This window comes from Bombus pascuorum, chromosome 9 (genome assembly GCF_905332965.1).
Source record: "Bombus pascuorum chromosome 9, iyBomPasc1.1, whole genome shotgun sequence".
Taxonomy (NCBI): Eukaryota; Metazoa; Arthropoda; class Insecta; order Hymenoptera; family Apidae; genus Bombus; species Bombus pascuorum.
Genome location: NC_083496.1, coordinates 4,026,487 through 4,040,951, shown reverse-complemented (window position 1 = coordinate 4,040,951; position 14,465 = coordinate 4,026,487). Strand labels below are relative to the sequence as shown.

Below are 14,465 nucleotides of genomic sequence, written 5' to 3'. Positions count from 1 at the left end.
TTATTTACATTGAGCTCTGAAGTTTTCATTTTTTCCAAAAAGTATAATTCTTGTAAATGAGTGTATTACATTTACAATATTCAGAAGCATTTTTTCAATATTGAGAAATATCTTTTAATGTATATCCTTTATGCATATTCCAGTTTCTTAATAATCATTTCATAAGTGTAGAAAAATGGCAGTATTTTCTAAACAAACGATCGATAAGAAAAAGAAACAAAATATGTAAAAACGGTATTCTGTTTCATTTCTAGCCCCCCTTTCCCAAACTAAACAGCTTTATTTTCAGAGAATATTTGTGACCGCGTGCAATGCGGTTGGTAGAGTCAGTGTTTGCTATGCGGTATTTAGTTTATTTAAATATTTTTAAATCATTTATAAATTTGATCAAATAATTGGACGCGAATGTGGTCAATTTTTATGAAGTAAATTTGCAAGCGATATTAAAGTTTTTGTTCGTCGATTATAATTTAACCGGTCGCGTTTTCGTAGTCTTTTATTTTTACTTTTTTTCTTTTAATATCTTTTCCAATGTACGTTTTCGGTATTAGAGTCAGTGCATCTTTCAAGAGGATAAAGCCTTTTCAGGAGCTCAAAAATGTAAGTAGTTTTATATACCGCACCTCAATTTATTTAATTTTTTGTATTTTGTTTAAATTATTTTTAATTAAAAAACAAAAGTAATTGATTATCTGAAAAGACGTAAATGTATTTTTATTGAAATGAGTTCTTAAAGCGTTAATATTCAACTATAAAATTGTTTGACATGCATCAGAAATTATTGAATTCTCAATTCTTAGATTTCAAACACTTATATTAGAGTCTCATTTGTTATATTTACTAGAGTTTATTACAATTAGTCTTTATTGCTGCTACAGTTTCAAGTTTAATAACGCGTTGTCTTTTATTATATTAAATACTTTAAATAATCAACAAAGCGTAGTTTTAAGAACAAATTATAACATTTTATGCTTTGTTAAAGATATGTCAGAACCAGAACTTCTTCCTACCATCTAGGGAAGATCTAACAATGGCTTTAAAGCCAAGAATGTAAGTATCTTTGTATTCCATATCTCAATTAATTCCATTCTGTATATGTTACTTTAAATACTACTAATTAAGGAGTAAAATTTAATTGAAACTTTGGTAGGTTGAAATTTATTCTTCTACTGAAATAAAATAGAGTGTTAACGTTTTAATATCATATTACAAGATACAAATATCTGAAATGCTTAAAAAATCATTAAGTTCACAATTTCTAGATTTCAAATTTATATATTAGAGTTTTAGTATCTCAGTTCTTATACTTATCAAAGTTTATTGGAATTTTAATCTTTATTATTACTAAATTACTATTTTTATTTAATTACTAAATTATCAATTTTCCAAATAATCGGCAATCAATCATAATGTTTTATGTTTTGTTGCAGATTTTGTACAGTCCTGATTTCCTCCTACTCTATAGGAGAAACTTCACAGTGCTTCATAAGCTAAGAATGTAAGTATTTTTTTACATTATACTTGATTTAATTTTATTTATTTTATAGTTTGTAGTAAATGTAAAATAACCAATAGTTTTAATAGTAACTACAAAATAAAAAATATATCCCTAATATGAGTAAAATATCATGAGAGTTTCTTTCTCATTCCTTCAAGTTTAATAAATAGCAATTTTTTATTATCATAAATTTTTTAAGCAATTAACATTGTATCTCTAAAAGCAAATTATAATATTCTATATTTTGTAACAGACTCTTCACAATCTCCACTTACACCATGGACTTTTTCAATAGTTTTCGATGACGTTGGTTTCCCTGATGACTTTTCTTGGATTGGTGTAGCATCGATGGCAACGTTCTTCGCATCTAATGGTGAGTCGCATGCATTTCTGTTCCTCTGGTCACTCAATCATATCGTAGGACGAAAGGTCCGAATCGATACGGGTGACTAGTTGTATTACGTAGAACTTTTTGTGAGCATAGTGACCGCGGATATTTATTATATTCGTGAGTAGTAACATTTTCTTTTCAAGTTTTGATATATTAGCTCAGGATAGGATCTTGCACATCGCGATTCCAATAAATAGTTTTCTAATAATTAGTTTATATTTGAGAATATATTCGCGCGTGAACGAATGAAATATACTTAAGCTATATGAAGCAACGAATCTGAAAAAAAGGAAAAGAATTGGATATTGACATGATTTCGTTCAAGCGGAGAAGTCGGATGCCCTCCGACTTTGTTGCTATAAAAATTGCATTTGTTATATAACGACAATGACAACACAAAACAATAAATAATCTTCGGTTCCATTTTCTCTTTTATGACAACACTGTCAGATTTAATTATTTGGCTTCACCTATTATAAACTTGAGCAGGATCTAAAATATAAATTAAAGTTCAATTATTTCCGTACAAAAATTTATGAAATTTTATGTGCAAGAAGAAACTTCGCGCCAGACAGATTTTTCAATCAAAGCAACAAGCTTGAACACTGTTTATTCATTTTCGAAAATGTGCTTTGATGAAGAGATCGTCTGAGGTTATTTCTATCCTATTATTAAATTTAGATTCTATCCATTTTTTAGTCTTCTTTCTCAATAAATGCATTTCTTGTACAGTATTAATTTTTGTTTTAGTATTAAAATATCAAAGATTTATTAAAATAAATCTGAGCCATTGTAATCTGAAGCACAGTAACAAAACACAAAATCAAGAAATATCAGTCCGTTAGATACAAAATAGACAAACTAATCTTTTTAGTTCAGGATTTTCAGGTTTAACCTTTTCCGTGTCTATTGTCAAGATCTCATTCACGTGCCCAGGTGCTACTTGGTTGGGAGAAAGACATTGGGCACGATGATAATTTATAATGTTGCAAAAATTTCTCAGCGACTGACGACGTGTTAGTGTATCGTGCACGGCGTATTTTCCACATGTATGTGTGTATGTGTGGTTAGGTTGTGGAATTGCGTCGTTTTTATTATCGTCCCATCTACTATAATCTGAAATATTTAAGATATTCATATATTAATTCGATCAATGTAGCAATGCAATCGCAATTTGTGATAAGAATATCGTAATACACAATCAGATGTGATTGTACATTAACGTTTCCATCAATTATGCGTTATTATGCATGGTTCCGAGTTTAGTTACATGAATTTTAATAGAACACCGAATGAAAGAATAAAATAATACGTGAAATATAGACATATAGATTTTATTACGTTTCACGCAATGATCGCTAGCCTTCGTCAGTCGATTTCAGGAAAATGGTACGTAACTTAGAGTGTGCAAGTTGTATGTCGAACCCCGGGTGTCGGAGGCGTCCCGGGACGTCCTCTCTAGTGTAGGCTCTTGCGCCCGGCTGTATGTGTGAGAATCGTGGAGCGAATGTGTTGGTGTGCTTGTTTTGCCATTTTTTAAATATAGAGTTAGGTAGGATAGGTAGCATATTTTCTTGTGTGTCTGTTAAGTATAAGTAGGTAGGGCCGGGCAGGTCGGCACAGTCTCTGGTCGGGTAGGCGCGTTTTCGAGTGACCAACCTGTTTCTGGAAATCTAATTTGAAGGGTCGACGATGGAACTGGCGCGAGTGCAGAATGGCCTCGTCTCTGGTTTTGCCTATCTATTCTTCGAATCCCGCGGTCGCGGTCGCGTCTTAGTCCGCGGTAGGGTCGAAACGAACGTATTGCTCGAGCACCTAGAGTCAGCTTCTGTGATTTACTTTTTTATTTCAGGTATTTGTAAGGTATTTTTTGTTTCGCGATTAGAAAGATTCGAGCTTAGATTTAAGTTTCAGCGGGCATCGCGCCCGAAGAAAAGAAGAGGCTAAGAGCCGAAGAGGCCCGGCAAATTTGCCATAGAAGAGGGCAACTACTAATGGCTTTCCATCCTCTGGATCATCCAGAGAATGGAAAGTCATTCTTGTTACTACTTTGTCACTATGCTCGCTTTTAGTATTTGTAGTTGTATTTTTGTTGGCCTGATTTACACGTCGACTCATCGTCGTAACGAGCAAATCGCGCTATTTCCTATTAGCGTTGCGAGAAATTAATTTCGGTTTGAATTAGAGTCGCGAAAAGATGATAATCGCGTATTTGCTTTAGCGTCACGAACTATGATATCGTGAATGTATTTTGCAATTTTAATTTTCCTAGAATTTTTTAGAGAATTATACATGTTAGAATCTATTTTATTTTCTGTTATTTAAAATTAGATTTTACAAACGTTAACTTTTAATTAATTTTGCAATTTTCGAATATTTGAAGTAATAGATAGTAATTTATTTTCATCGGATTCATTTTAAGGATTAGTGTTGCGATACTGTCCCATCGCGATTTCTAATTAATTTCTCTATTAGTGTTGCGATGATACGATCGCGTTTTCTTTTTTTTTTCAAGTAGTGTTGCGTTTACAAAATGCTCGATATCCTTCCACTGGATGTGTGGAAGACTGTTTCCGCTCCTGGATACAGCTGAGAAGGCTGTACAGAAGTGGTCGTACATCAGCAACGTACAATACGTTGCACCGAGACTTCTCGCAATTAGTGTTGCGTATTTGTCAGATACGAGTGCATAGATTAATTTTTATCAATGTTGCGTACCAACTTTCGGGAATTGCTAGTCATTTTTTCTCTTTTTTGTTTACTTGTAAATGATAAATTAATCGATATTGCTGATAGAACGAAGCACTCTTCGCGTTTGATTTTCAGAATTTTCTGTTTCATAAATATTAAATTAGCGTTGCAAGACAGAAAGAATATTCCACTCACGGTTTCTTGCTCGGATTTATATAGAGTGGAAGACGATTGAATTTTAGTGGCTCTTCTGGCTACTGCATTGTTCCGTTTTCAGCATCCCTCATTCCTGCGTTTGTTACTGAAAATACTGCTAGAAAAACATATTCCTTTGTTAACTGTAACATTCCTATGATTACTAAAACATGTGTATGACGTTGTAAGTATATAGCGAAGTATTGTAGCAAAGTTTTTTTTATTAACATTCTTTATCTTTGCTAAAACTCAAAAATAATTGAATGAAATTGGCAAGCAGAGTACTTTATCTTCTTAAGCGCTAATCCTGCAAATGAGTTTGTTTCAGACTTACAGCAAGTACCAGTTACGCATTTCAATACTTAATAGCGTCTAAAATATGTATGCTAAAGGATCAAAGGAACGAGAGAAATATAAATTAAAGAAGATGGACAAAAGAAAGGTACCAGATATTAAATATTACGAAATAATGTTTGAGTCTTATCAATTGGGAAGTAATTATACTCGTAGAACTTCGCTAATCTTTCATACATTTGTTTCACATTGTCTCTTGCGACATCGATTCAAAAGGATTTATACAATATCCCTCGACTTTTTCTTTACTACATTTGCATTCTTACATAGGTAGGACCCAAAAGGAAATTCTTAGACGTTAGATAGGATCTACAAAACAAAACCTTTAGATCTCCTATATGTAGGGCTTATAGAAATATCGTTTAATGTATACGTAACAGATCTTATATCTGATTTAAACTACGCCGATTTTAATTGTTTCGGAAATCTTTGCAGGATAGATATTATTAGATAGATGGATATTGTGTTAGATATTCAAAGTTTTCAAAGGTAGTTCGAAATCTTCAGAGGTAAAGACATATCTATGTAGGTGGAATTCTCTTCTTATAGATAGGTAGGTTCAATTAGATCTACAGTTCGGTACATGGTATACGTTTATGTTAAATTTTTACTGCTAGGTAGATTGTTCTTGAATTGAGTTAGATTTGTGATTAGGTAGCCTTGATTATTATAATATAGCATAGTGCAATGTACTATATTTTATGTAATAGTTAATTTTGTGTGGGACGCATTTTATCCTTTATCCTTGCTTTTCTTTTGTTTAACTCTAAGTTAATTTCCACTGCTATGGAAATAAAGTTGTCCGATGTGGTTGTAAAAATTCATAAAATTAAGAAACAATTATGTGTCAAAACAATACAGCGACATCTTTTCAGAAACGAACGAACTTTTTATTGCTCGCAATAAATTACTCCTGCGAAGGAAGGATTACGTATTTCTTCTTTCTCTCCCTCTCATTCTTCGCGTATTGCATCCAACTTTCGACAAGGTTTCAATGGTTCTTTCGTATTTAAAAAATACAATTAACGATCAATCTTGTGAACAGAATCGATCAACGTAACTGTCGTCTAATTGACAGTCGATATTACAGTTTAAGGTTTCCATACAATGGTAATTCTATTCCCCTGGTTAATAATCGATGGTACTCTAAAAGTTACGAATCATGAAACTAGATGTTTTAAATGTTTTAACAACGGTGAATAAAGTGTAACTATTACAAAGTATTTTAAGAATGTTTATTTGAAAATTTAACCATAATCAAACATTATTGAATCAAATTTATTACGATAATTAAGCTTACAATTATCTTGCCTTGTTAAAGATATCGTAATTATTCCACTTTTGATCTTGCAAAGAATTTAATTCGATCTTTCATATAATTGAACGAAGAACATTTTCTCTTGTCTCTCAAATTACTAAGCACGAAACAAGCGTAGTATATTATCAAAAATAAGGGCAACGTGAGAATCGCTATCGTTCCATAGTAATCTATCAACGATATATCATGGCCGTAGTAACGCAAATGTTTCGATTTGGAAAATTTGATGACGTGCTCCACATTCCATATAGCTCGGTCCATTGGCTTTATCAATTCATCTTTTACAATCTCCGACATCTCTTTGATATTGTTGTAGTATCTGCAAGCGTAATGTTAGTTTTATACATTTTTTACGACAATCGAAGATTCTGTTTTAGAATTTAAAAAGTATGTCGCCTGTGAATTTGAAAAAATCGTTCTATCAGTCACTCACGTTTTATTCTCTATGACTTCAGTCAGAGTCCGGACGACGGACTCTTCGGTGATGGTATCGATGTTCAACGTAAGCCCGATACCAGCATCCACAATTTTACGCGCGTTGAAAAGTTGATCCCCGAAAAAGGGAATGGCAACTACCGGCACGGAATAGTACACTGCCTCTTGCAACGACTGCAATCCACCTTGCATCACGTAGACCATCAATTTCGGATGTGCTGTATATAGAAGAAATGTTAGTATCGCGGATTAAGCTGAAGTAAAGTGGCTCCTTTGCAGATTATCCTCTCTCAAGCTTTAAGACTACACTCGAAGATAGATGAACAATAAATCGATATGTAAAAAATAAAGGAGTGCTTGAAACCTTCATTGGGATAATTGTATATTTTATCGTTTCATTTTGCACATACTCGGTAAATATTTAGCAAGTTATTAAAGCTATATGAGTTTGCTCTCGTATTTTACGTTATAGGGAATGACGCTTTAACAATTATCTAGTAAAACAGCGTAGAGCAAAGAAACGGGAGAGCCAGGTATTGAACATTTCGATGGTGAAAGAAAATTTAAAAATTACAAAATTTTTAATGTATCTGAATGTGAAAAAGGTCATATTTGGACAATTTAGAATATTTCAGCGAAAATTAGAAACTTTAAGGATTCGAATATTTGGACATTCATATTGGAATATTTGAAATTTGAAAACATCGTCATTTCGTAATTTCTGTTAATAACTGCAAGCTTTAAGAAACTAAGAAGAGACCACACGAGCGATATGAAACGACAAAGTCAAAAGTATATCGGTCTCTCGTTGTTCTTTTAATTTCATAATTAACGGCGAAACGATTATTTTTCCACGGTGGTGAGAGCGTCAAATTTGTGAAACATAGTGAACGATCAGGAAGGTTGAAACGTATTACGTCCACAGGAAAGTTTCATTGAAATCATCCGACGTGTTGAATTTCGGAACTACGTGAACCGTAATAGGCAATTGAATTGAAATTCTCATTATTTGCATGACGCCCACCAGTTACATTTCGCATTTCCACCTTTAATACGCGTTCTACAGTGGGGAGAGATTTAGGGAAGGGGTGGTGAACGTAACCTGTCTGTCAATGTATACGAAAGTTCGCGCTTGCTTGCATTTGCATCGAGTCCGGACGTTACCGCGAACGATGCGGAGTTGTTTGTCAAAATTTCCCGAGAGAATTTTGCTGCCGTGTCATGAGTTATCTTTTCGTTTCGCAATGAATCCTGTAAATCGTCCTTTCCCTGGATTCAATGGAGTATCGTCGTTTATCTTTTCTCGATCGTGCCACTGCGTTTCCAAAATACATCGGCAATTAACTTTCGTAATAACAAAACCGTTCGATACTTTGGATGTGCTTCTCTCTCGCTCTCTTTCTCTTTTTCGAATTATTTAGCTTCTCTTTACGTATTTCTATCCGATTTGTACGCCGGTGTTTCAACTTTTGTTTGAAAAATCTCGAACGTTTGAAACGAGTTGAATTTCGGTACGAAATAGAGAAAAGGTATAAAAGGAAATTGTATCGCGCGCGAGTCGCATTTGACGCGTGATCATTTAAAAATGAGCGTGGACGAGGTCGTTATACAGCACTTGGTTACCCGAGAAAATTAACATCCCTTCCAAATGAAAGGACCTGCAAAGTCGTCAGCAACTTCATTAAGTATCTGCGCGAGCCTTTGCTCGCCGTTGAATCCTGTTTAACGAACAGACCGTCGTGACGAGTTTTGACGAGTTGTGTATGTAAATCAAACGGAAATACGATAATTAACGAACAAACACGTACTTACGAGCATCGTAGACAATTACGCAAAAAGTTTCTTATTTCGAAGGAGAGACGAAATAAAAAGAAAAAAAAGAAGAAACAGTGGAAAGAGAAGAGAATAAAAAAGAAAAGAATCTCTAACGATCTCTAAAATATGTCGTGTCTTGCGTCCGAGGGAATCAACGAACGCATTGTATAATACTTAACGAGCACAATTTACTCTATTCATCGGTTTATCAAGGAATAATTTAACCGAGGCATAAATTATCTGTTCGTTACGACGCGATTAATCACTTGGTTCCTTTTCCATCGCGTTAACGTTCTTAAGGCATTTTCATCGTTCGGATAACGATTCTTGTGTGCGCACGCAAGCGATGTCTAGAAGCTAAGCTATAAAACGGACATATCCCGAAGCGGTCAATCTAAGTCTCGCTCAAAGGAGCCGCGAGGAAGCGAAGGGTCAGCTTAGCCTTCGGTAGCCTTACCGAGAATCGCTTGCTGGGGTGCCCACTTCACAAATTTGATGTTGGCTGGATGAATGGCCATGTCTCCGGAGTGTTTCCATAGAACTCTTTGCCTGAGCGAGCTGAGCGCGTTACACAATGCGGTCAAAGGGCCGACTGGCAACTGATGAGTTTGCAGATTCGAGCCTAGGGAGAAATAGATCGCCCCGTGCTCCGCCTTGTCTAGGAATTCTTCGATGTCCTATCGTTAACAATACATCGAACGTTAACCTCGATTCTGCTGAAAGAATTTTAGTTAGAAATGTCAAGATATAGAAGCGACGTATGCGATGCGAAACTGATTAACTTCATCGTTTACGCATTTCTGGATTTCATCAAATAAATATACAATTAATGCGTTCAATTGTGAAGAAACAAACGACTTACTGCCACAAGTTTACTTACCTCAAGAAGATGATATAAATAATTTTACGTTTCGAGGTAACTGTAAAAAATAGCGTTCGAGACGTCGTGCTTATGAAATCAACAGAAAGGCATATGTTATAACTGTAGATGTTTTTAGAAATCTAGAAATCTCTAGTCTATTTTTAAAGTCGTACGATATCAACAATCGAAACTATTCCTCCGTGTGTGTTTCGAAAGTATATGCCCTAATTTTTAACGAGTACGAGTTAATTTCTACGTACTAACACGACGATAGAAACAATTTTGCAACAATCGGAAGAGATAGCTGCAATAGAGAAATCGTATCTCTTGAAAAACAAAGGGAGGTTTCATATTGAAAAAATTTCGGGACGAGAGAATGATACACGCACCTCACGTGGAGTAGAAGGTATTGTTATATTAATTGCAGCGGACAGTAGGACTCTCTAGCGAAGCGAACATGCACGTGGATAGCGATCACGTTATGCATCTCAATGTTTCGCATTAATTCCACGTGATACGGATGCAACTGCGTTTCGGGGGATGGTGTATCTCGAAAAACGTGCTCTAACGTCCGAATGAACGTCGGTTTGTTGGATAATTCTCATCGACGTGTCGCGGTACATACGAGGGTTTAGGTGTGTGCCGATGGTTGTTTGCAGAAGGCAGAAAGAATCGGCGAGAAACGACACTGGTATCTGGATTTTTCTTGTCGGAGGAAACGAACCAGGAGGCTGGAAAATATCTTTCGAGAAATATTTTCTTTCGCAGCTCGGTGTGAAAGGTAAAGGGTAGAACGGGAGACGGTAAATAGCAATGACCTTTACTTTCGCGTCGCAATGCCGAGCCGTGGGTAAACTTTCTCCTATACCGGTTACCTGAGAGACTGCTACGTATTTTCCCCCGGAGAAATCATTCTCCCTGCTCGCGGTATAGAATTCTACCCTTTGCTGCGGCAAAAGTACGCGAAATAACGCCCGCTGCGTCCCGCAAGGAATAATATCCGTAATCGTTGACTGAATTTAAGTTCCGCAATACCGCGGCTCGTCGATGCATCGTGCGTCGACATCACCGAACGATGGAACGATCGACCATGACTCCTTGGAACTTGGACGTTGGATCAGCTTATATAGAGTTGGCTTGACGGAGAAAGTAACGTGAAAGCTCGATTTTGAATTTGTCGGGGAATCGTCGACGAATTATCGTACGATCGACGAACGATCGAACAATCGACGAATCAACAACGATTACTTTGTTGTTAGATCAGCTTATAGATGAGTTTCGTAGAGAAAACGATTAGGAATTTGTCAAGTAATATCTAGGATTTACCTACCAGCGAGCAATTGTACGGTTTTACGATTTAATGGGGTAGCTTAGGAATTCCGTCGATACCTTGGGCAAGGTTTCCCTTTTCTCCGTGATCTGGAGACTGTGAACCTCGATTACATTTGGCAGCAGCGGTTTCGGATATCCGAATACGTGATTGTTTCCCAATATCACTAGACTGAAGTTTCTGTCGATGTCCTCGATCGAAACGTCAGGCATCCACTTGTTAACGATCTCCTGAGCCCTCGGTAAATGCCAGTATTTATAGTACATTCTGGTCCATGTTGTATAGACGATGTTCCAGATACGCTCGTTCAGGCTCATTTTATTCGTGAATGGATATGCCATGTCGGGGTTCAACAGCGGGTCGTCTGGATTTCCTAAAAGTAAAAACCAACATATGTATATATATAAATGATCGTACATATAAAAAGAATCATTATATATATAAGTGACGATCGAGAAAAAGAAACATTCGATTCTTTTTTACCGCGGAAAGAAATCAAACGACCAAGTAGCGTGTCTCTGTCTCCTTAATTCTCATCTGATACGAAATCGGTACAGGTTAAAGCACTACTCAGCGATCTATTCTTTTCTACGAAAGCTGTCTCTCTGCCCCGATTGCTCGCACTTTCTGCTTTATCGACAATTTACGTCAATTTCGGGTTCGCTTAACGACGTTCTGACCAAGCGAGATACGAAAACAGTAGAGAAAGACGTCGCGAGATGAACGCGTCCAGAGACCATCGGACTCTACTACCGTAGTCTTTTTCCGCCTCACATTTTCGATAACGTTTATCGTATATAAATATACATATAGTACGCTTACCAACGGAGTCCATAACGTATGGTAGGTTTCCAACGCTCAGGAATCCAATTAGAACCGGTGAATCGTAATGCTTGACGAGGGCGTAGTAGCATTGGTACCACAACTGTTCTATAACAACCGCGTCGAAGCTCTTATTCCTCCTGAAAAAAAAAGAATACCACGCGGCGATTTCGAGATTAGCTTCAACCGATGAAGTTGCAACGCGATGGAATTACTGTAATTTCTTTGGCCGGTTGTCGTTTCACCCCCACCCTCCCCCCGCCCTCGGCATAAATGGCAATAGCAAGCAACGGCTGGTGTGATGCCGGTAATTTTCTACGGCTCACGGAAGAAAATTGCGCCGGCGCACTTTTTCTTCTCCTATTCCAGCTTTAACGAGTTTACGAAATGAACTTGTTTTTATTCCACCGGTCGTGCGCTACTGCACTGTCTTAAATAGAATGAGAATATTCTGTATTACGAAATTAGGTGCTCGATGGCTGGGCTGAACAGTTGCTCCTCGCAAAGCTCGTTCGCCTCTCGCATGTTCTTCCGCAGAAGGGTGAACGCTCCCATGTGCCTGCAAGAAAAATCAATATTTTAACGGATTTAAGCACGTGAAATTCTTCATGTAACGCAAAGATGCCTGCGTACCTTAGTCCGGTGCAGTCTCTCTTCCGATAGGAAAACGACAGATCGACGTCTTCGTAGTTCTTGATCGCTTGCTGAAAGATCACATTGGCGCGTATCAATTCTGCCTATCGCCTATATTTTGAATGTATTTGTACCCTCTCATATACCGGAATATTTTAGTTCAATCTCTAATTTCTATAATGCGGACAGTGTTCTCGGAATGCTCTTTTATCTGTTTTCTTTGCGTGGATTTAATGCGTGGAATTTCGATGGCTAACTTTTCGCATTATGATCAGCGGATGATAAGCGGAGCTTATTTTATTTCAAGAGCGTAATAGATGAATTGGTAGGAAGCTTGTTACCAAATATTAAGTTATCTTCGTTACGAGATTTCAGAAATTACTCGAAACTGTAGCGTGATCATTTTGTAAATGTCCTTCGATAATGGTCCAATGATGATCGCAAGGATCCGCTTGCGTTAATTTGTTTGTCACGTTCAATTGGAGGAACGGACAATATCGCGTGTCTGACATGAGAATTTACGAAAATTATGACAGGCATATTTGTCGTTGATTTACATCGTATCGTCGAATTGTTGATTTCTCTGGAGGAAAAAAAGGAAAAGGTGGATAGAAAAAAAGGCGGAGAACGGCGAGCATCGGGTCACAAAGAGATGCGTTTAACAAGAAGAAACGTTAGTAAGGGTAAATTGAAGCCGAACGAAGTTTGCGTAACTTTGAACCGGAGTTTATGGAGAGGGTAAAGGAGAGGGACACGAAAACGGATCGGGGCCAGAGAAAAGTGGAAGTAGAGCGAGACAAGAAGAGAAAGAGAAGTAAAAATGAACTGCCGGGCGAACGTGGGAAGAAGGCACGAGAGGTACGCGTGGCCAAAGTGGAGCACAGAGTCAAACACCTATCCGAGATATCTTTTCGAACTTTTCCCTACGGTCTACGCGATATTATTGAATTATTAAACCATCGTTATAACCTTGTTAGAAGTGTTTTCGCGCCTTTTTACTAACTTTCCCAACGCTGATAAATGACGGAAGTTCTAACGTGATTGTATTGCGTATAAATTGCCATACTTTGCCGGTAATGGTTAAAACTGTTTCTAACTCGATAAAATTTCTCCGTTCTCCGATTCGGAAGAAAGAAAGTAGGAAAGAGGGAAGAGAATGGAAAAGGGGGAACGGAAATCGATTAGATGGCGAGCAAATACGCGAAAGAGTCATCGGAGAATGATCGAAATATCATTGAAAGATGATTGAGAGTCAACGAGGTGGAAACGTAGAGAAAAATGGAGAGAAAGAAAGAGGAGAAAAATCGCACTTACCTTTGACGGAATGGTTGATATCACGGTAACGTTGTGTCCACGAGCCGCCAAAGCTTTCATCAATGCTTGAAAGGGTTGCTGGTGACTGTAGCTCGCGCTAGGACAAATTCCGAGGATGTTGAATCCAATGGCGGGCGAGAATTGACGAAAGAGTAAAAGCACCAGCAACATAGACAACATCTTGTACACCGTTGTACCAACGTATTTCGAGAATACACTCGAGCCACGAGAAATAGTCTTTCAATTTTTTAAACGAGAATCGAGGTTGCTGGTGTTACGCCTTTTGTAGAAATTTCTAAAGGGATCTAGCAGACTGGAGGGCGGGAGAAGAGGCTAGAGAACGATCTTCCCCGTGAAAAATTCACAACATGTTTCACGATCAGTTTGCTTGGGGCCACGATAAATAAGTGAACCGCTTGTACATCGGTCGCGTGTTTCTCGCACGGCTTGCCGGAGAAATAATGCAAAGCCGGCTTCGACTAGTGATAGATATTTTTATACATCGCATCGCGTGAAACATAAAAGCGTCATTCAGAGGCTATGGAGCATTTCATGGAATCTATTACCTTATCTCTTTAGCGCGTGGTAAGAGGCAATTCCTTCAAGGTCATCGTATAACGTATACTATACGTCTCCATATCCATTACAGTGACTTCCATAAATATTAAATAGTAGTATTCTTTCGTAAATAATTTGACAAGATAAGCGTATATTCGTCCATGCATCAAACGTTTAAGGATTCTTTGTCTCCGCAACGTAATAAACATGCATTTCGGCTGGAAACTTTTAGCCAACCTGCATGATAGA

At 37.2% G+C, this 14,465-nt stretch overlaps 2 protein-coding genes across 3 annotated transcripts in view; one reads left to right on the top strand and one right to left on the bottom strand.

Moving 5' to 3' along the window:
• The first annotated feature begins 1,664 nt into the window (after positions 1-1,664).
• LOC132910947 (lachesin-like) overlaps positions 1,665-14,465 on the top strand; it is a 279,347-nt gene continuing 266,546 nt past the window's right edge. The window contains exon 1 of the mRNA XM_060967163.1: positions 1,665-1,871. Within this exon, the coding sequence (XP_060823146.1) occupies positions 1,847-1,871 (25 nt within the window). The 5' untranslated portion in view covers positions 1,665-1,846. The remainder of the gene's footprint in view (positions 1,872-14,465) is intronic.
• LOC132910935 (UDP-glucosyltransferase 2-like) lies at positions 4,908-14,145 on the bottom strand. Of its 2 annotated transcripts, XM_060967135.1 has the most exons (9): positions 13,659-14,145; positions 12,345-12,415; positions 12,172-12,270; positions 11,712-11,851; positions 10,949-11,262; positions 9,155-9,374; positions 6,881-7,100; positions 6,451-6,766; positions 4,908-4,920 (listed from the first exon to the last, which is right to left on the bottom strand). In XM_060967135.1, the coding sequence occupies exons 1-8, from the start codon at positions 13,836-13,838 to the stop codon at positions 6,460-6,462; spliced, it is 1,551 nt and encodes a 516-aa protein (XP_060823118.1). In that variant the 5' UTR covers positions 13,839-14,145; the 3' UTR covers positions 4,908-4,920; positions 6,451-6,459. The 2 variants fall into 2 exon arrangements, with proteins under 2 accessions (XP_060823118.1, XP_060823117.1); XM_060967134.1 differs by lacking the exon at positions 4,908-4,920 and having other exon boundaries at positions 5,471-6,766.

Coding starts and splice junctions, on each gene's coding strand:
- LOC132910935 (XM_060967135.1), bottom strand. CDS start 13,838: ATGTTGTCTATGTTGCTGGTGCTTTTACTCTTTCGTCAATTCTCGCCC. Junction 11,852..12,171: donor GCCATCGAGCACCTAATTTC/GTAATACAGAAT, acceptor TTTTTTTTTCAG/GAGGAATAAGAGCTTCGACG. Junction 9,375..10,948: donor AAAGGGAAACCTTGCCCAAG/GTATCGACGGAA, acceptor TGTTAACGATAG/GACATCGAAGAATTCCTAGA.